This window comes from Miniopterus natalensis, chromosome 7 (assembly GCF_054644295.1).
Source record: "Miniopterus natalensis isolate mMinNat1 chromosome 7, mMinNat1.hap1, whole genome shotgun sequence".
NCBI lineage: Eukaryota > Metazoa > Chordata > Mammalia > Chiroptera > Miniopteridae > Miniopterus > Miniopterus natalensis.
In genome coordinates this window covers 74,149,289-74,170,407 of record NC_142087.1, presented here as the reverse complement: position 1 = coordinate 74,170,407, position 21,119 = coordinate 74,149,289, and the positions used below count along the sequence as shown (strand labels likewise).

General features: G+C 41.0%; 1 protein-coding gene across 9 annotated transcripts in view; it reads left to right on the top strand.

Moving 5' to 3' along the window:
- STAU1 (staufen double-stranded RNA binding protein 1) overlaps window positions 1-18,138 on the top strand; it is a 50,761-nt gene extending 32,623 nt beyond the window's left edge. For 7 of the 9 annotated variants that reach the window (XM_087819157.1, XM_087819156.1, XM_087819154.1 and 4 more), the window contains 9 exons: window positions 3,817-3,915; window positions 8,192-8,422; window positions 9,592-9,735; window positions 12,204-12,350; window positions 13,675-13,750; window positions 13,972-14,291; window positions 15,126-15,248; window positions 15,949-16,034; window positions 16,619-18,138. In XM_087819157.1, the coding sequence (XP_087675283.1) occupies window positions 3,817-3,915; window positions 8,192-8,422; window positions 9,592-9,735; window positions 12,204-12,350; window positions 13,675-13,750; window positions 13,972-14,291; window positions 15,126-15,248; window positions 15,949-16,034; window positions 16,619-16,634 (1,242 nt within the window). In that variant the 3' untranslated portion in view covers window positions 16,635-18,138. The remainder of the gene's footprint in view (window positions 1-3,816; window positions 3,916-8,191; window positions 8,423-9,591; window positions 9,736-12,203; window positions 12,351-13,674; window positions 13,751-13,971; window positions 14,292-15,125; window positions 15,249-15,948; window positions 16,035-16,618) is intronic. The other 2 variants (XM_087819153.1, XM_087819155.1) reach the window with 1 other exon arrangement.
- Window positions 18,139-21,119: the final 2,981 nt, after the last annotated feature.

Here is a 21,119-nt window from a genome sequence, read left to right as displayed (position 1 = left end):
TATTTTTTTCCTGGCATACTGAGGGTTAAGCATGGTTCAGAGTGTTTTTTTCTTTTCTTAATGTTGCCTAGATTTTATTGCTGAACCATACACTATGGGATTGATGTTAACAGTAATTCCCACTTCATGAAGGTAAGACTAAGGGCCTACTACACTTTCCCCATCTTACTGGGAATGGTATTTGTGGATTTGTTTTGAGTCATTTGCTGCTTCCCCCATTGCAACATTTTGTCCAATTCAGATAATATAAAAATTATTTATATAAAAGAGCAACATAATCTCACTTCCAAATAAATGTATATCTTTGTTTCCTCTTTTGCATTTTTATTTTACTGGCTGCTTTGTCCCTATTGAAATACCTTTGGAAGCAATGGCTTAGAGCAGTGATTCTCAACTCTGGTTGCTAGTAAAATCACCTGGGGACTTAAAAACAAAACAAATACTGTAAGTAAAATGGATATTCAAGCCCTTCCTGCAAAAATTTTTATTCACTTGTTTGGAGCGGGGCTCCGACAGCTATCTTTGTAAAGCTCCCAAGTGATTCTAATGCTGCTATGGTTGAGAGCCACTGGCTTGGAGTTTAGATTTAGCAGTAGACCATTGTTTTCTATCAGACTTATGTGGAACCTCAATATATAAAATAGAAAAGTAACATTTCATTAGTGTAAACTTAAAAGTTTGAATTTTATAGTATTTATTAAGACAGTTAAAATAATTTATATGATTTTTTTTCACACCACAGATTTATTGTTTTTGTCCATTAAAAAAAACACCACATGGTGGGAAAGACAGTCTCATTTTAGAATAGTGCTTAACTCTGCCATGGAGAGGAGAATGAGAAGGGCTTCGTTGTGTTCCTTAAAAAGGAAAAAAGTTTAATGTCAATAGTACACAATGTTGACATTTGTTAAATCCAGCACAGTTGCCTGTTACATTATTTGTACTTTTTTGTATGTTTAAAATAGGTCATAATTAAAAATAAAAGTTAAAACTAATTGGACTATTATAATGAACAAAAATTGAAAATTGGGGTCCCTGCATGGCATTGATGTCTTTTATATCAGCCTCATCTCCTAGTTTATTTCCACTTTTGTTCTGGTTACACATAAGGAGAACATTCTCATTGATACAGTTACTTAGCATGAGAATGGACCATTTTTTTAAAGCTCATTTATTTAAAAAATTTCTGGATACTCTTCAAATAACTGTCAAAAACTTTTGTTGTGCGCAAAAGTGGGTTAAATTAGCATAAGTTAATGTGTTGATAGTCTTCTTTGTGTTAATACTTGGTGTGAAACACATACTTTTTTGTTGCTTTAAAAAACATTAAGATGAAATATACATAACATATAAAGGTTACCATTTTAACTATTTTGGCATTAAATATATTCTCAGTGTTGTGTAACTATCACCACTAGTCATTTTCAGAACCTCTTCATCATCCCTGTACCCATTAAACAGAAACTCTGTACCCATTAAACAGTAACTCCCCGTCTCTTTCCCATCCCCTGATAACCTCTATTATACTTCTATCTCTATGCACTTGCCTATTTTAGATACGTCATCTAAGTAGATATTTGTCTCTTGTGTTTGGCTTATTTCATTTATCATAATGTTCTCAAGGTTCATCCATGTTGTAGCATGTTTAAAAATTTCATTCCTTTTTAAGGCTGAGTAATATTACATTGTATGAATATTCCACATTTTGCTTATCCATTTATCTATTGATGGGTGTGTGGGTTTTCACCTTTTAGCGATCGTGAATAACGTTTCTATGAGCATGGGTGTACAAGTATCTGTTTGAGTCCCTACTTTAAATTCTTCCGAGTATATATCTAGAATTGGAATTGCTGGCTCATATTGGAAATCTATATTAACTTTTTGAGAAACTACCGAACTTTTCCACAGGGGCTGCAACCATTTTACATTCTCACCAGCAACATACAAGGGTTCCAATTTCTCCCCATCCTTGTCAACACTTACTATTTTCTGTGGCCATTCTTATGGGAGTAAAGTGGTATCTCATTGTGGTTTTGATTTGCATTCCCCTAGTTGATGTTGAGCATCATTTCACATGCTTTTTGGCCATTTTATCTCCTTTAGAGACGTGTATTCAAATCCTTTTCCTATTTTTGAGTTGGGTTGTTTGTTGTTGTTGAGTTTTATAGGAGTTCTTTTCGTGTTCTGGATATTAATTCTTTATCAGATGTATTTTCTACCATTCTGTAGGTTTTCTTTATTCTGTTGATAGTGTCCTTTGATGCACAAAAGTGTTTAACTTTTATGAAGTCCAATTTTTTCTTTTGTTGCCCATGCTTTTGGTGTTACATCCAAACCCAGTGTCATGAAGCTTTCCCCGATATTTTCTTCTAAGAGTTTTATAATTTTTGCCCTTATGGTTAGGTCTTTATTCCTTCTTGAGTTAATTTTTGTATATGGTGTAAGGTAAGGATCCAACTTCATTTTTTTTTAGTGTATCTGGTTTTCCCAGCACCATTTGTTGAACATTCCTAACTTTAAAATATAGTAGTAGTATTGCTATTTTTTAGTTTAAAATCATTTTAACAAATAAATGTCAAACCAAACCTCTGTGAAACCTACGCCTTATAAGGTACCTTGCTTGAAGATTTCTGGCTTTAAGGATTTACTCATTAAATGGCAGGCCTTCTTTCTCCTTAGGATTCAAACAACAAGAATAGAAGTGTTTAGCTTAATAAGCCACCAGAAGAAATACTATTCAAATAGTTTTGATCAGACAGAGAGTGACATGAAACCAGATTGGAAAGAACATTAGAAGGGAGGGAAGGAATTATAAATAGTGCCTGGGATAAACGAATTTGTACAGGATTATATTCATGATTGTATTCTTTTTTTTAAAAACGTTGAGTTTTAATTTCATCTTAAAATAATGATCCAGTGTAGGTGTAGGATATTCCTTATAAAATGTAAGGAAATCCTGGATAGTCCTGTACACCTTGCCTATTCAGCAGTTTCAGCCACAGGTTCTATCAGATAGTTCTGATCTTGGAAGTAGGATTTTACAATTTTATGACTACAGAGCCCTAATAATATGAGGAAAAGCACAGCTTGCTTGCCATGTTTTTGGGGCACATTACTATTACTGAGCTTATCTAGTTTCTTCTGTTATCACGGCAGCATGCTATAGAATGCTAATATAGAATCATGTTATCAGCATGCACAGAGGTCTCTGTTGCTCTTTAGGCCCAGCCCTGGCTGGAGGACTGTAAGTGAACCTCGTTACAAAGATATCTCAGCCTTTGTTCAGAAGACTTTATTAGTTTGCACCTTGCATTTTTGTCAGCAGCAGTAAGTGTGATATGCTTGGCAATCTTATAGCAGTTCCACTGCATCCTTTTGAAAAAAGTGGTTTCCAGGGATTTCATGTCCAGATAAGAAACCTACATACTTAGGTAGAGAGACTTATATTTGAACTTGCCATGTCCCACACAGATTTGTCTGTATTTTGTCAGTTCTTGAGGAGGGCTTTGGAAGTCACTTTCCTGAGCAGCCATGGCATCTCGCTGCGCCATGATTAGGCTCATTCATACCCAAAGGTCCGTTACGTGTGCATTGTCTATGGTGGATTTATGAGGTGCAATCTTACCCAAGTTTGATAGAGCACTTTTTTTTTTTTTAACCTTTTAAATTCACTGACACATGGTACGCGTGTGGCCTTGTTCACTGGTTTGACGCTCAATCCATAAAGCCAAGATTCAGTGTTTTTAAGGTTTGTCACAGCTGGGATATTGGTGGTTTTAATAAGAATTAACTATTAAATAATTATTTTTCTTTTAGGTGAATGGAAGAGAATCAGAAGAAGAAAATCTCAATAAGTCTGAAATAAGTCAAGTGTTTGAGATTGCACTTAAACGGAACTTGCCTGTGAATTTTGAGGTAAGTTTATTTTACATGTAGGACTCTATTATAAAATTCTGTTGGAATTCATTGTTAGATTTATATTTCTCCTAAATAACATTGGAATAATAATCACATATATGTGAACCTTGAAATTTAAGATTCAAACTGTATGTTTAGCAAAACGCAGTATTCTCTTCTTCTAGGAGTTGTTAGGGGCAGCCCTGGATCTCTAGATGGTCCGTGGATGGCCTCAGTAGGTCTATAAACCTAAAATAGGTTGAGGAACATTGTATTTATGGTCACATGTGTATTCTTCTAGAGAGTGTCCATTATTTTCATAAGACTGTCAAAAGCATCTGTTATCCCAAATGTTAAGAATCTTAAGTGGTCCCTAAAAATCTTGTCAGTAATTTTTAAAAGGACATAGGTTTTGTCATAATAACTTGTTACAGACTTTATGGTCTAAGAACAATAACTAATGACTTAGTTGAAAATGGACAATAAGTTAGATTTAGTATGTGTTTCCTTCAAAGACACAGTGAGTCCAAATAGACTAAGCAGATAAGGGAGAATTTTTTAAACGTTTTCCTTAGAACTTGCCATGTGTCAGACTATTTTCTTTTGATTTCCATGTTTGGTTATACAAGGTTATGTTTTAATACACAATGCAGATTTCTTTATCAATTTTTTGTTCTTTCAAACTTGTACAGAAGATATATTTAGCCTTCCAAAGAGCTTTAAACTCACACATTATTATTTTAGGCACATGTAATTCACAGTGGGGCATCTGCTTAAAACAATTTAAAGCGGTTCATAAGCTGCTTTTGTAGCATTTTTGCAGTTACAGGTGACCCCCCAAATTTGTGCCTGACTTTTCACAAAGTATATACCATCTTATATTATGTGCTAGCACCCTAAACTGGCTCCTGAGTTCAGTCCTTAATTCATCAGCTGATGGATGATGATTTCTGACCTAAAGCTTGGCAGTGCTTACTTGCCTGCCATGGGGCACAGGTAGGGGTGGGGAGTTGCGCTTGAATCACAGGGCCAGCCTCCTTTCCCCAACACCCATTCCTGCCCCACCCTGGAGGTCAGGACCAGGTTTATATTGTTCCCTTTCTAGAGTGCAGAGCACCAGGTGGATCTAGGGCTGGTATCTTCTTACCTGGCCCTCATTCCTTCCAGCTTTTCTCCCTCTGTTGGGGGTTGGAAATAGGGATTGGGGAGGCACTGAGACAGGGGACATACAGAGTGACAAGACTAGTTGTTGGGTGGGAACTAGGTGGGAGCTTCACCCCAAAGCCCCAAGATATCCCTGGGCACCTATTGCAGGAAAAGGAAGAAATGTTCCTCCTCTCTGCCTCCTGAGGGACTAGAGTGGCATGAGAATGGATTTGTGAAGATTGGTGGGAGTGGTACCAAGATTGTGAGAGTCAGAGATGTCTGGCTTCCTGGGTCACCTCAGGGTTACAGAAATGACTGCTTGGGCCAGGGCCCTGGATCCCCGTGAAGCTTGTCACTTGCTCATACTAGTTGCCCTGCCTGAGAGTCACAAAGCTTTCTGGAACCTTTGTGAGGGATTGCCATTTTAGGTTTGGCTCTGTGGGATTTGGGGACCAGATTGCTTTTGTCCTACTTCCGCTTCTGTTTAGGTTTCAGATTTGGCTTTCCAACATGTGTGCAGGGACATGTAACTATAGCCAGGAGTTGTCAAGTAGTCACAGGAGAAATTATGGGAGTGCCCTGTGGTGGTGAATATCTTTTAAAGTAATTTAAAATATTACAGTTTGTGGCATTGAGTTTGTTGATGTATTTATATTAAATAACTCATATATCAGAGGTTCATATTAACTTCTATTAGGTTGACAGAGGCTTCCACTTTCCCTAACAGTTCTGTCCTCTTGCACTAAGAAGATTACCTGGCATATATACTCAGCCAATAGTTACTAAATGAACAGAGTAGTTTTTCTTAGCTAAGTTTTTGATAGTGAAGCCTGTCACATAGGAAGCTTTGTTAGGTGTTTGGTAGAAGACAAGCCATGCATACAGTTCCTCAGAAAACATATACACCTTGATTTTTTGATAAAATACATAATTTTAGTTAGAAAATCACTAAGAGGCAGTTGTGACTTTATCACAGTAAATACATTCTAGGTCAAACTCCAAGTGTAGATTGGTGGGATCATGATGTGAATAGACAGTGAAAATGGTTGCTGAGGGACCAGTTTGGAGCTGTGAATTTGATGTGAGCCATCAGGGTGGCTGTTCTGAGGACGTGGAGAGCACTGTTCAGGGAGGGAGCATTTCGTAATCTAGGGTTTTGGTGGGGAAAGTGTGGTGGCGGAGGCAACCTGGGGGAGCTCTCTAAAATCAGTCTGCAGGGACTATGCAAGCTGGGCCCTTCCCAGCACACCTCTTCCTGTGTAGAGCCATCAAGGCCTCTGTTGAGGTGCCTCTCGTTCCTGTCTCAGCACAGCACTGATGGTGAACACTCTACTATATGCTTATTGGCCATTTAGAGTTCTTACTTGGTGAAGTACCCTTTCAAGCATTTCTTTAATTGAGTAGTTTGTCTTTTTATTATTAACTTGTAGGAGTTCTTTAAATATTCTGAATATCAATCCTTTGTCAGATATATATATTGCAAATATTCACTGTCATTTGGTAGGTCCCCCTTTTCACTTTTTAAATGTTTTTTAATGAACAGTTTTTAATTTTGAGATTTTATTTTCTTTATGGTTGGTGGTTTTTGTGTTCTAGAACTCTTTGCTAACTTTATGGTCATGAATTCTCATGTTTTCTGAAAGCTGCATAGTTTTTTTTAGAGAAAGTGGAAGGGAGGCAGAGAGGCATTGGGGGGGTAGGGGAGAGAAACATTGATGTGAGAAAGACACATCAATTGGTGGCCTCCCGCACTCACGCCTGGACCTGAACCTAGGCCAGGGATTGAACCTGCAGCCCAGGTACGTCCCTTGACCAGGAACCAAACCCACGGCCCTTTGGTACTCGGTCTGACACTCTAAGCACTGAGCCACACTGGTCAGGGCAGAGAGCTGTACAGTTTTAACTTTCATGTTTAGGTCTGTGTTCTAGCACTAGTTAATGTTTGTTGGTTGAGTTTGAGATTATGGTTCACTTTTTTCTCATGTGGAAATCTAGTTGCTTCAATACCATGTTTTTAAAGACGACTTTGGATTTGCTTTGGTGTGTTTGCCAAAAATCAAGTGACTATATGTATATGTATAGACCTGTTTCTGCATTCTGTCTGTTTCATTGATCGGTTTGTCCTTCAACAATATGATGCCGTGGGTGCTGTAACTTTATAGGAAGTCTTGAAATCTGGTAGTGTAGGTTTTCTTAGTTCTTTCTTTCCATGGGTATCTGGGCTGATGAAGGTAGGATTTGATTTTTATTTTCCTTCTGTGTAAGCATGTAATCACTTTAATATGCAGTTAGGTTTCTGTTCATATTCCCTTTTACTGTTTTTTTCTTTGTTTACTTATTTTTATATTTTTAATATTTAAAACACTAAATGGTTCCAGAAGTCAAAACTGGGCAAAAAGACACATTCAGAAGTGTCACCTTGTCCTCTCTCTCCCTCAGTCCTTCCCACCTGCTGTAGGGAAGTAATTCCATTGCATTTTGCTTTAGCCTTCCTGTTTTTTTTATGGGTTTTTGTGTGTTTATTTATTAAAAAAGTCACCATATAAACACATATGTCTGTACATACATGTGTATATGTAACCCCCTTTTTTTTAACAACAGAAGTTAGGGGACCACATAAACTCTTCTGTAGTTTGCTTTTTTTACTCACTGAGCCATTAGATTTTAATATCTCTCAGCAGAGATTTTCTCATCCTTCTTACAGCTGCATAGCAGCCAGTAGTTAATACGGTCAATCCTGGCTGGAGGCTCAGCAAATATTAAACTTGAACTCTGAGTTATTTCTAGGCTTTGCTGCGCCAGCTTCCTTTAATGCTGTTTGTGGTGGATCACCCTAAACTCAGGACATTCTGTGACCCTGAGGAGATGTGAGCCATTCTTATGGGAGGGTGGTAATAGAAAATGTTTCCCTTTTCTATGCCTCACTGTTTTGGACTCATCAGACCTCAGGGCATTAACATATTTGAAAAATAAGAAAAAGGGAAAAAAAGTATTCAGCATGTTCACTGTTTCCTTTTACCAACATTTATACTCCCTTCACTTAATGGATTTTGTCCTTAATTTCCCTTTATCTGTGTCTCGTGTAAAGTAGCATGCTGACCAGTGTGCCCTACAGCTTGTAATAAGTGTCTGTCACACTTTCACTCAGTCTTTCCCTCTGAAACAGGTTGCCCGGGAGACTGGCCCACCCCACATGAAGAGCTTTGTGACCAAGGTGTCGGTTGGGGAGTTTGTCGGGGAAGGTGAAGGGAAGAGCAAGAAGATTTCAAAAAAAAATGCTGCTATAGCTATTCTTGAGGAGCTGAAGAAGTTACCACCCCTGCCTGCAGTTGAGCGGGTGAAGCCCCGAATCAAAAAGAAAACAAAACCCATAGTTAGGGTAAGTGCTTTTATGAATGAAGAGGGTGGTTTCATTGCCCGCAGACAGTTGGGGAGCTGAGAAGGCTGGCTGCTGACCCTAGTGGAAGGGGGAGAGGGAGCTAACATGCACATGCCAGGCCCAGGGAACCCTTTACCGGGGACACCTTGTGTAGTTCTCCTGGGAGTCCCAGGTTAGGCAGGTAAGGACACAGCCAGGTTTAGCGGAGGTACCTGCAGGCACACACATGTCTGTTGGATGTGGTTGTCCTCGCAGCCCTGTGATCACAGTGGCAGTCAGTCAGTGCCTACCCGTGGGGAGAGCGGTGAACCGAGCTTCCTCTAGTGGACTGCTGCAGTGTTCCATCATGAAGGAGATTCATGGGAGGCAGGCTGGCCAAGGGCAGGTGTAGGAGCGAGACATCTCACTATACACCTTGTTTTGGAGTTTTGAGTCATGCCAATGGATCTAGTAAAAATTATACTGCTTCCCCCTCCTCACCTCCAAAGAAGGGACAGGATTCCATGTCGGGATGCTGATGAATGTCAGTTAAGGTTGTCATTATAGTTTCATGCTGTATGAAGATCCAAATTTTTCTTACACACAGATTAGCATACTATACATAGAAAAGTTAGCATAGTTTTGCAGTTTCCTTTTTTTGCTTAGTATATCCTGGAAGTCACTCCCTGTCATAGTGGGTGAGGACTCTTTGGCGCTGAAGATGTCCACTGTGGGGTTCTTAGGTTCTTTCTATGTGGCATCAGCTTGAATTTTTTTGTTTTTTTTTTTAGTATACTTTTAATGGTTTCTGGATTTTGAGTCATTGTTAAGAAAGCTGGGAGCCCATCTTATAATACAGAGTTTTGGGAAATTGTTGGAATAGTGTTATTTTTTTCTACCTTTTCATTCTTTCTAACTTATTGAAATTGTCAAAAAGCAGACATTACAATGATGCTTGCCTACTCAGTGAAATGCTGATGTTGGTTTGCTGAGAAAACCTTAAAACCACTTTAGAACAATCAGAAAAACATTAAACATCTTTCAATTTAAAAATATTTTAAAAATAGCAGATTAATTCTGAGCCATTAGATCAATATAAAAGTAACTTTTGTCATGTCCTGATCTCTGAATTGGCAAGGTCCTTTCTGTGACTAACATGGCACACGGTTTCTGCAATAATTGTTCCTCAGGTACAGAGCAGCCCAGAACATGGCCAGCTGATGAACCCAATTAGCAGACTGGCCCAGATCCAGCAGGCGAAAAAGGAGAAGGAGCCGGAGTACATACTCCTCACAGAGCGAGGCCTCCCGCGCCGCAGGGAGTTTGTGATGCAGGTGGGTCAGTGTGGCTTGTGGAGGGCACTTCTCTGACCTCCTCCTGTCTCAGAGCCTGAGGAGATCCCAGGTCCAGTGGGCCACTCCCTGCCGTCAACATTATCCATATTAAGACCATGTTGCTTGCAGTAATTTGGTGCCTTAAAGCATTTCTCCATATACCACAGGTGCTGCTGTCAGCAGGTAGGAGCTTGGACATAATGCACCAGGTTAGAAGAGCACTGGGGTAGTAGGATTGTGGGTGTATTTTTTTCTTCATTACATCTACCTGAAGGTTTATATTCTTTTCAGAAGACAAATTTTATAAGTTAAATCAAATGTTCTCTTCCTGGCTCTTCCTAATCCTTCTGTAGAGTCTGGAGTCCAGGTTGCTTTTCCTTATATTGCAGTTATAATTAGCACTTCAGATTAGTACAGAGGGTTTCTTCTTGTACTTAGCTTATTAAGCAGATATTTACTTAGGCAGCTTAATTTGTGATTTACATTTAATAGCGTTTTCTGTGAAAATCAGGATACTTAACTTTTTTTTTATTTTTATTTTTTAATTTATCTCTATTGGTTTCAGAGAGAGGAAGGGAGAGGAAGAGAGAGAATTGAAACATCAGTGATGAGAGAGTCGTTATTGATCGGCTGCCTCCTGCACGCCCCTGGTTGGGGATTGAGCCCACAACCCGGGCATGTGCCCTGACCAGGAATTGAACCCATGATCCCCTGGATCCTAGATCGATTCTCATCTGCTGAGCCATGCTCGGCCGGGCAGGATACTTAGCTCTTGTGTAGCAATTTACAACTTAAAGCATTGTCACTTAGCCTGATGTTTTTCACCTACCCAGTCAGAAAGCAAGAAGAGTAATGATCAATTTTTTCTAGAAGAGAAAACCAGCTTGCTGAGAGGATCAGCAAGGTTAAATGGCTGGTAGATGGCTATTTGGGATTCAACCCCAGGCCCATCTTCACAGGCCAGGGAAGGCTTTCTTGACTCCTCTGTTTTGTGACATGGGGCTTTTGGTTTAGGTCAGACCAGCTTGGAAGGGGATTGTAGGTTGTGGTTGTCCTGGAATATGTTTAACAACTGGCTTTTAGGCAAAGGTAGTGAGTGTGGTGGAGGGGGTACGTGTGTGTGGACCTACACACATACAGGGTGGGGCAAAAGTAGTTTACAGTTCATATGGAAAATAGGTTTGCAGTTGTGAGTACACAAAACAGTTTATTCTTGTATTATTTATTGTACTATTTTCCACATGAACAACTGTAAACCTACTTTTGCCCAACCCTGTATATACATACATAAATGTTTTATAAATTTCACTGATAAGAAAGGATGTGCAGCACACAATTTACAAGTAATATATTACAAATGTATAATACTCTATTGTAAATTTTATGCATTGTTAACTTCAGTTAGACTGTCAGTAACAGTAGTGTTATAAAATCAGACTATAGATTAATGCTTGTATTTTCCAGGCTGCTCATGTCACTGACAAATGAGTAGTTCTAGCATGAGTATTGGTTGGTATTTTTGTTCACATTAACAGTGAGATGAAAGTGAAACAATAAAGACATGTTGAAACTTCTCTTATTTGTAAACAATATGAGTGACTTCTTTGCTCAGTCAGATAATAATTTTCCCAGACTGGAAGAATTTTAAGTGTTTTGTACTAGTTACAATGTCATGGCTGAGACTTGACATGCTTTGAAACTTAATCTGCATTATTAACCTTTTCTCTGTCACTCAAGTCTAGAATAAACATTTAACAAAACAACTTAGTTCTTTCTTGCTTTGTAGTATTTGCAGATTTTGGTGGTGTAAAACCCCAGTCATGGCTGTTTCCACACCTGGTTATGGAGTCCCGAAGAGATGAGCAGCAGCGCACAATTATATAATATTTCCACCATACAAATACAACAGATGTGCCCTGGCCGGTGTGGCTCAGTTGGTTGGGTGTCATCCTGTGCACCAAAAAGTTGCTGGTTTGATTCCTGGTCAGGGCACATGCCTGCGTTTCAGGCTCGATCCCCAGTAGGAGGTGTATAGGAGGCAGCCAGTCGATGTTTCTCTCTCACGTCGATCTCTCTCTCTCCCCCTCTCCTTTCTCTCTCTCAAAATCAGTAAAAATATTCAAATACAACAGATGTAAAGAACTTCAAAAGTGTAGGTAACTGTAAAATGTCAAATTAGGAAGTGATGAGTCTTAAGTATTCATTGCCTATTTGTTAAAATAATTTATTTAACTATAAGCATATATAATACGCTGTTTGATAATGGCTGCCTTTAACAACAAGCTCTCCCAATTCCTGTATATTTATCAGTCTGCTCTCATAGGCTGGTGCAAGCCAGCTCCCAGGTACCACTGGTAAGCCGTCTGGCTTCTGACCTTTGCTGGATTCTTTGGCCAGCACATCATTTCCTGACAGGTCTTTACTCTGAAGGTTTAAGCACTGATATGAGTTCTGCCTTCTTTATTCAGGTGAAGGTGGGAAACCATACCGCGGAGGGAACAGGCACCAATAAGAAGGTGGCCAAACGCAACGCAGCTGAGAACATGCTGGAGATTCTTGGTTTCAAAGTCCCGCAGGCTCAGCCCACGAAACCAGCCCTCAAATCAGAGGAGAAGGTGACTGCTCAGGGCTCTGTGTTCTTGCTGTCTAATTGCAAGATGACCTTCTCCCCTGAACCTGGGGGACTTGGACATCTCCAGGGCCAAGCTTCAGGGCAAGACTTCATGCTCCTGGTTGTAAAGCCTGCCAAGCAGCGTCTTCTCAGCTCAGACCATGATGAAGTGCCATGGCCACGGCCAGAAGGATGGCTCTGGGTCACGTTATTGTTCAGTATCTTTGTGGTCTAGGATGCTTTGCTGGAGGGCAGCTTGCTCCTCCATTACTAGGTTGCTGGGTAATTGGGCTTGAAATTAATGAATGTGTGATTCCATCATTTGTGCTCTTAGAATGAGGCCTGCATAAAAGATGCATCAGCCTGGGCTCTCATGAGTTGTGGAGCAGGCTTTGAGTTTTCTGGGACACTGAGATAGTGTGGTTTTAGAATTAGGGCCAAATCCATAGTTTAGACTTAAGATTACTTATTTCTTTATAAATATAACACTAGGTAAAAATAATCCCATATTGAAAATTTTACTTCTGCCAAGACCGTTAAGCAATACCCTTAATAAAAGCTTTGACTGACTTTGTCCCCAATCACTGAATGCTCCTGTTGGAATGAACTTGAAACACCCAGGACTGATTCATTCACCTCTGCCAGTAATATCTGTGGTGAGAAATGGCACTCAGTGTGGCCACATAGTTAATAATTGGGACCCCAAACACTCGTCAGAGAATCTGTGTAGATCCTGAACTTGGATTTTTGGTTTTTCATTCCAAAATCTTGTAGAGCATTCATAGGCATCCTTACCTTCTCAGAAAGGAGACCTTGTGTTTGACAAAATTTTTATCTAGTAACATTTCCCCCTGAGTTTGTCATCTGTGGAAATGTCACCTTATTTCTTAGTTGGATATTAGTTCCAAGAAATATTGTTTAGTTTCAGTCTTAAAAGCATTTTCCCCCACCTTGGGCTCTACCAATCTTGTATCATCTGGCTCCTTCTAATTTAATATTCCCCTCTCTTCCTGTGAATGCAGACGGACGCTCAGCATTCAGTTGGGTGCACCATTAGACGCTTTCGTGGACAGGCTGGCATGGGTGGGCCTGTACACTGGGAAAGAGCACAGCCTTTGCCTTAGGGCTTACTGGGTGGCAGAAGCAAACCAATGTCAGGCTTTGGGAAGAGGGCTTCCTGCTGATTGCCTCCTCATATTTCAAAAGTGTAAAAACCGAAGATTAATGCTAATTGGAGTTTGTAGTTATTTTAGACAGTAGGAACTAAGTTTTCATCAGTTTGATTTATACTCATAGCCTTTTTTTTTTTTTTTTTTTTTTTTTTAAAGACGCCCATAAAGAAACCAGGGGATGGAAGAAAAGTAACCTTTTTTGAACCTGGCTGTGGGGATGAAAATGGGACTAGTAAGTATGATGTTAATATTGTTTTGATCTGAATGTGATTCTGGGATTTAAGTGGTTCCTGGTAATAGGTGCCCAGTGAACGAATTACGATGTGTTCGGCTCTGCATCATCTGCCTGCCCATGTGTGCACTGAGGGTGGGCCGGTGTGGGGTTTTGTAATGTCTTTCCAGGCAGGCAGTGTGTGTGCACTTGTGTTGATTTGTCTGCGTGTTCCATCCTAGGCAATAAAGAGGACGAGTTTAGGATGCCTTATCTTAGTCATCAGCAGCTGCCTGCTGGAATTCTTCCCATGGTGCCTGAGGTTGCCCAGGCCGTAGGAGTCAGTCAAGGACATCACACCAAAGATTTTACCCGGGCAGCTCCGAATCCTGCCAAGGCCACAGTAACTGCCATGATAGCCCGTGAATTGTTGTATGGGGGCACCTCGCCCACAGCGGAGACCATTTTAAAGAATAACATCTCTTCAGGCCACGTACCCCATGGACCTCTTACAAGACCCTCTGAGCAGCTGGACTATCTTTCCAGAGTCCAGGGATTCCAGGTAACTGCTAGACCTGAGCTGTGTGGTCTGTACCTCAGTGCAGTCATCTTTGGGTTTCTCTCAGAAAACAAGCTTTGCACTTTGTTCCTGTATTTTGGGGTTTTTTAGGATTTTTTATTGAGTTTTAGGGAGGAAGGGAGAGGGGGAGAGAAAAACATGGATGTGAGAGCCAAACATTGATCGGCTTCCTCCTCCACGCCCCCTACTGGGGATGGAGCCCCCAACCCAGGCATGTGCCCTGACCAGGAGTCAAACTGGCCGCCTTTTGGTGCACTGGATGACACCCAACCGAGCCACACCGGCCAGGGCTGCACCTAGTTCCCTAAATCAAGTTATTTGACTAGGGCGATGGGTGAGGCAAGCATGGTAAAAGAGTCATCCTGAGGAAGGGTAGAGAGGTATGGAAAGTATTACAAGCCTGTATGGTAAGAGAAAATCCTTGACTTCTGGTAATAAAATTTTAACTCTCCAAGCCAACCGTGGTAATAACAAAGCCTCTGACCTAATGGTAGTTATATGTTTAGATTTCAGTGAGAACTCATTCATTGTGCTGGCCCTTTCTGCCTGGTAGGAAAGGACATGGCTTCTTTCAGACTGGGGCTTTTAAGTAGACATCTAGGTGCCTGGAAGCTGTGGCCATGATCTTCCTACAGCCCAGGCGCCCCTCAGCAGCAGGCCCCTCTGGCATTCTTTTGTGCTGACTGAGCATGTCAGGCTGAGACTGGGGGGAGAGAAATGTTATTTCCCTTTTCCCTGGGCCCAGAGCCACAGTTCCATGCCCCATTCATATCCACTACTTCCCTACCCTTGCCTCGGTTTTCTTTTCCCTCTTAGGTTGAATACAAAGACTTCCCTAAAAACAACAAGAACGAATTTGTGTCTCTTATCAATTGCTCCTCTCAGCCACCTCTGATCAGCCACGGCATTGGAAAGGATTTGGAGTCCTGCCATGACATGGTACGTTCTCCCACACAGTGGGCCTGGTTCCAGCCTGTTGCTGGCCTCAGGAAGACAGGTAAAGGGGTCTCCAGCAGACTTTAGATAGATGATTTATATATTCATATTTCTGATGACTTTTCTTAGTTTACTGAATTGATTTCACGTTCTGTTTATGAGAACTCATCAGCGTTAGCCAACCCTTCCCTTGTCGACCTTGGATCCTGGAACTCCTCCAGATACCGTATTCAGTCCACCTCTTACCAGAAGCAGGAATTGCAGGCCCAAGTTCTGGCAGCTGTAGAAAGTCCCTTACTTTAGTATTCTGTTCAGATGACCTTTTTGTGGTAAGAAATACTAAAACGGAAAAGAAATTGATTAGTCTACATAAACTTTGGCATATCCCCGATGGAGTATAATGCATCCATCAGATTAACGTCTCCAAAGATAATGTAGGCTAACAAGGAAACATGATTGGTTTTCATTTTAAAGCAGGATAGAAAATTTGTAGAGTCCAGTAGCCACAAGGTTAAAAATACTAGAAGGAAATATATAAAATTAACAGGTGATTTAATGATACAAATTTAAATGAAAACTTCAAACATTAAGGAAGACAGTTATTTAGTGGGACCACCTGCTTTGTTGGGCAGTAGGAGAATCCCTCCCCTCCCTAATCAGCGTCTTGTGCTGTGGTCAGACTTTTCTTTTTATTTCCTGCTAGGCTGCACTGAACATTTTAAAGCTGCTGTCTGAGATGGACCAACAAAGTGCAGAGATGCCAAGAACAGGAAATGGACCAATGTCTGTGTGAGTGAGGGGATTTACATGACAAGCAGTTCTCTTCATTGTTTGCATTAAGTACATATTGTCTGCTCAACTCAGTAGTGAAACATTTGCCTCAGTCCCTTCCTGTCCTGTTCTCTGGAAAGCTTTCCAAGTCTAGGGCAGGGAGCTCCACTTTTTTGTTTATTTAATTTTGAATAGTTAATACATTCACATGATTCCAAAATCAAAATAATTTTAAAAGGTTTGCTGTGATAAATAAATCTTGCCCTCATGCCATCCCCATGCATCTTTCTCCCCACCCTCTACCCAGAAGCCACATTTTTATTCGTCTCTTATGTGTGGATACTTTCTCTTCATGCAAATATAATTATATACTTCCTTATTCCCCCCACACCACATAATGTGCATTCATTCTCCTCCTTGCTTTTTTCACTTGACAGTGTATCCTGTGGAAACTTTACTATATAGTCCAGTTATCATAAATGGGGCCTGTGCTCGCCTGCTTCTCACTGCCTGTGATTTTTAAATTTTTTTTTTTTTAACATGAGTGTAATTCTCTTAAATTTCAAAACTACTAGTCATTTTCATTTTTTTCTTCCTTAAAGGTGTGGGAGGTGCTGAACCCCTTCTGGCCATGAACCATTGTAAAATCCCCAACATATACTGAAAATACTGAAACTGCTTTGAAAATTTGGAATTTCTGATACCTCCAGTGGGCCGAGAGACATGATGGGTAAAGAACTGGAAACAGCAGTGGTGACGAAGGCAAGAATGCAAGGAGGCTGCCGTGGCTGTGCTCGCATGTGCTATGGTTTGTCCCCACACAGCAGCAGCTGCTGCAGGGAAAGGTGGGGCCTGCCAACCAGCTCTGGCTCAATTGGGAAACCAGCAGATCTATGCCCTGGGCACCTCGCTGCTTGGTTTTGGGGTTTTTTGTTTATAATTTTTGCTGTGTGAAAGAAGAAAGAGAAAGCAGAAAGCAAACTGGCTCACTCAAACACTTTGGGACAAATCCTGGACACCCACGCCGGAGAGAGGCCTTAGACCATCCGGCCCAGAGCTGAAAGCACTAGAGAAAAATGAAATGCTTCCTACTCAGCGCAAGCTAACCTTTCTAGCGTGCTATGCCCACCACCTCCCGTGGTACCCACCACCACTGCTTTCTCTTCCTAAGAAGATACATATTCTTTTCTTTTGATTGAAATGACACTATATAAATTTTCATTTGAGTTTCTCAATTGTATCTAGTTACATAGCAGTTTAGAAACTTTTCTGAGACTGACTTTATCAGTAATCTAACCGGCAAAGATTAAATCCATGTGTATATGGTTATACATTTTTATTTTATTGGACTAACACAGGACCCATTTCAGTGATGGAAATTGTGTGCCCTCTGGTTTAGCTGAAACAGTCCTGGACTTCTCAGAAATCTTAATGAAGTCTCCCACAGTTGTATAAATTGGACAGTTTAGGAATTTTAAACTTTAAACAATCATTTGGCTCCTTTGCTATTTCATTTTTGTTAATGCAACAGGACTTAAATGAACTTTGATCTTTGTTATTAAATTGTTTGTGTATATACATACATATGGCTCTTGAGGACACATAGCTTTCACTACACTACAGGATATGATCTCCATGTAGTACATATAAAACTGCAGATTGGTTTTTTTGAGTGCTTTATACTGTTGATTACATCTCCATGTAGGGCTGAAAAGAATGACCTATCTGTGTTTATATCTCTAAAACTGTGTTGCTTTTGATGTGTTACTGTGCACAGAAGTGTGTGCAGTAAGGTCCTGCACATGGTCCAGATGGAAAGCACGGTAGCCTTGCAAGTTAAGTACTGCTTTGATTCATTGTTTATGCTGGAATTTTCCCCCCTATGGAATGTAAGTAAAATTTAGTGTTTGTCACCAATAAATGGTAATACTAAATTTTTTTCGTTAATTTATTCTCAGATGTCACTACTGCTACGTTGGGTCCCCTCCCAACCTGCCCCCTATCCTTTTTTTAAGGGAAAACAACAACTTTGTAATGCTTGTGATTCCATTTGGGCAAGATTCTAAAGATCTGAAATAACTTTATATCAAACCACTGATCAATAAACAGCTACTAATGAATACTTTGGTCCTGTTGAGCAGTAACTAAAGAAGGGAAGATGTGAGGGCACAGAAGCACCGTGTGGGGGGGCATCACTGCCAGAGAGGCATGTGGGCACCAGGTGAAGGGAGATGCGTCTCATCTGAACCTGACCTTGTTACCCAAGGATGGCCTGGAGGAGACGTCCTGACACCACAAGTCTTCACTTTCTCAGGTGTTCTTACACTCAGAGGAGTAAAGGTGAGGCATTGCTTTCTAGCCTGGCTGAGGAGGGGGCTGGTGGTTTTCTCAATTTTTGAAGGTGCTCAAAAAGGTTTTTTTACTATAAAACCAGCCTATGGATCGGATTGTGAGAATAACCAAAAGTGGTAAGGCGGTTATGGTAAAACACACGAGTAGAAGGGTTCAACACTGCAGGCATAAAGGCTGTAAGAGGAAGACATTTTCCCTTCCCCAATCCTAGATTCAGCTTTTCCTCCAAGGAGCTGGTCCCTTTTAATGACAGCATTTAGAAACCAAGATCTGGGTGCTCCGAGAACTCATCGCTACTGGGGTGGTGTTCCCAGGCCCTTTGAGCCAGCCAGCTAGGAAATATGTATGTATGATATACGTGTGTGTATATCACACAATATAGTTAAAAGCCATGAATTTATACTGATACCTCCTGCAACTCTGGGTTCTTCACAGCCTTCTCCTTCTGTTTTTAGTACTTTCTTCAGCATGGAGATTGTAGCCAATCTCCCAGCCTTGCCAGCCACCTCCTCCACTTGCCAACTACCACACATGCCCGGTGTTCTAAAGTGTCTTTTGTGGGTGCATTGCCTCTGCCTCTGCCTCACGGTATGCACACTGGTGACAGGACAGAAGTCTTAAAAGTAATTCAGAACTTCCAGTGGCTGTTTCCAGTTGGCCCTCATTGACAGCACTCCAAAAGGGGAAAATTTCCACTTAACATCAGGGATGTAGTTATGATTTCCGGGTTCCTTTGATAAGAGGTTTTTCAAAGGTGATGCCTCTCTGGCTGCTTTGGAAAGATGTCCAGACGGGACGTGCTTCAATGTTCTGAGGGCAAGTTTTCAAACCAGGTTTGCCTCTGAACAGGCCCTGTAGCGGTCCTCCGAGAGCTCGCTCGTTCTATAGTACCTCTACCTTGTCTCCATGGGCTTTGAGAGCGCTGCCTGGGAATCAAGAGTTTGCACTACATTTAATCCCAACATGATCTCTCTTTGTGGCAAGAACTTTTGAGCCCAAACTAAGCCCATGGGACAATATATGCAGTTCTGGTTTTCAGAATGCAGGCAGAAAAGCAGACAGGAAGACACCTGAGAGGAGGGAGGTCTAAAATTATCAAAGGTGCTGTGGGTCAGCCACAGTAAGACTTAGGATTTGTACAGCATTGATCCTCAGAGGTCCTTAAGATAGACAAGCTTAGAACCCCATCACTCCATAGTGGTGTGCTAACATTGTCAAGTTCCTTTTATCACGAGACGTTAATGAGTGCAGATGATTTCCCGTCCTGGCCAGTTTGGCTCAGTGGTTAGAGCGCTGGCTTGAGGACTGAAGGGTCCCAGGTTCGATTCTGGCCAAGGGCAAGGGGCACGTGCGGGAGGTAACCAATCAATGTGTGTCATATTGATGTTTCTCTCCCCCTTCCACTCTGAGAAGCAATGGGAAAAACATCCTCAGGTGAGAACTAAAAACAAATGGTTTCTCTATAGCTGACGTTTTTGTTTTTTAAACTCTTAGAAGTGTCACTTCTGAATCTAGGTTTCTTTCCACAGCTGAGCTAAAATGTGCGTGGCTTTGCAGGGTGAACGCCCAGAGAGAGCCTCCTTGGCGTGGATTCCAGGATCTGTTGAGGTAGGAGTGAGTACGAGGTGGGTGTGATCAACTGGAAATCAGCCATTCCCAAGCAGCAGCATGCTGCTGCTTCCTGTGGGAGCCAGGGAGTTAACTAGAATAGGACCATCCGGGGAATAAACCCGTGGATGGAAGTGTATAGCTTTTTGTTTGTTTGCATGTAACTGAACTTTAGAAACTTCTCTAACTACCATCTTTGGTTTTAGAGTCTAAATGTCTATGCCCTTAAAAACAGACAAAAAAACTTTCCAAATCCGTGATTTGTCAAGCACTTTAGCACTTCTGCATTGGCAGTGAGGGAGTGGTGGTAGTTTCAATTCCTGAAAGCAGCAGTTTTGGAATTTGTCACTGTGTATAGAATATACATGTGAAACTATAATTTTTAAAATACCATCTTCTAATCAGAATTTGTTCTTTAAATGGTATCCCAATTTTATTAGCAAAAATTATATATAATTTAGGAAATTTGTACTGCTTTGCTTAATAGGTGCTTAATAACTCAAGTTTAATATTTTAAAAATATTCCCTTTGTACATTTTTACAAATACTCATCAAAATCTGTGACAGAAACACCCACTAGCCCTGCAATGACAACAGTAAAGCAGTATTGGCTATTTTAAAAATTATTTAACTTAAAGGTAAATTGTGAAAAATTTGGAAGTGTGCAGGGCATATGCAATGGTGTATCCATTCTAAAGCTGGGCTGTGAGGTACGCTTGGAGCACCCGGAGTTTGGCAGGGTGTAGGCAGAATCAGGTCTGCCGGCCCCTCCCCACCTGCTCCAGCCCTGATGGATCCAGCTTTCAGCCATTGTGAATGTCTCCACTGCCTTAGGCTGCAGAAGCAGCAAGGGGGGTCTCGGTGACCTTCGACAGTGCTGTGATGGATTAGTGGGCAGTGGCTCCACTTTCAGCAAGAACCTATCAGAATCCTGTGTCACTTCAGAATTCTTCTGAAGTAACTAACCTTTTTAATCATGTATTTGGGCTTGATCTTGTCCCAAAGGTCCCTTAAACTACCTTTTTCCCCTGTTCCGATTGGATGTTTTCTGCTACCTTGTCTTCTAGCTCTGACTCGGTCCTATGCTTCATCTAATCTGCTGTTGATTCCCTTTCATGTATTCTTAATTTTTATGGTTTCTCT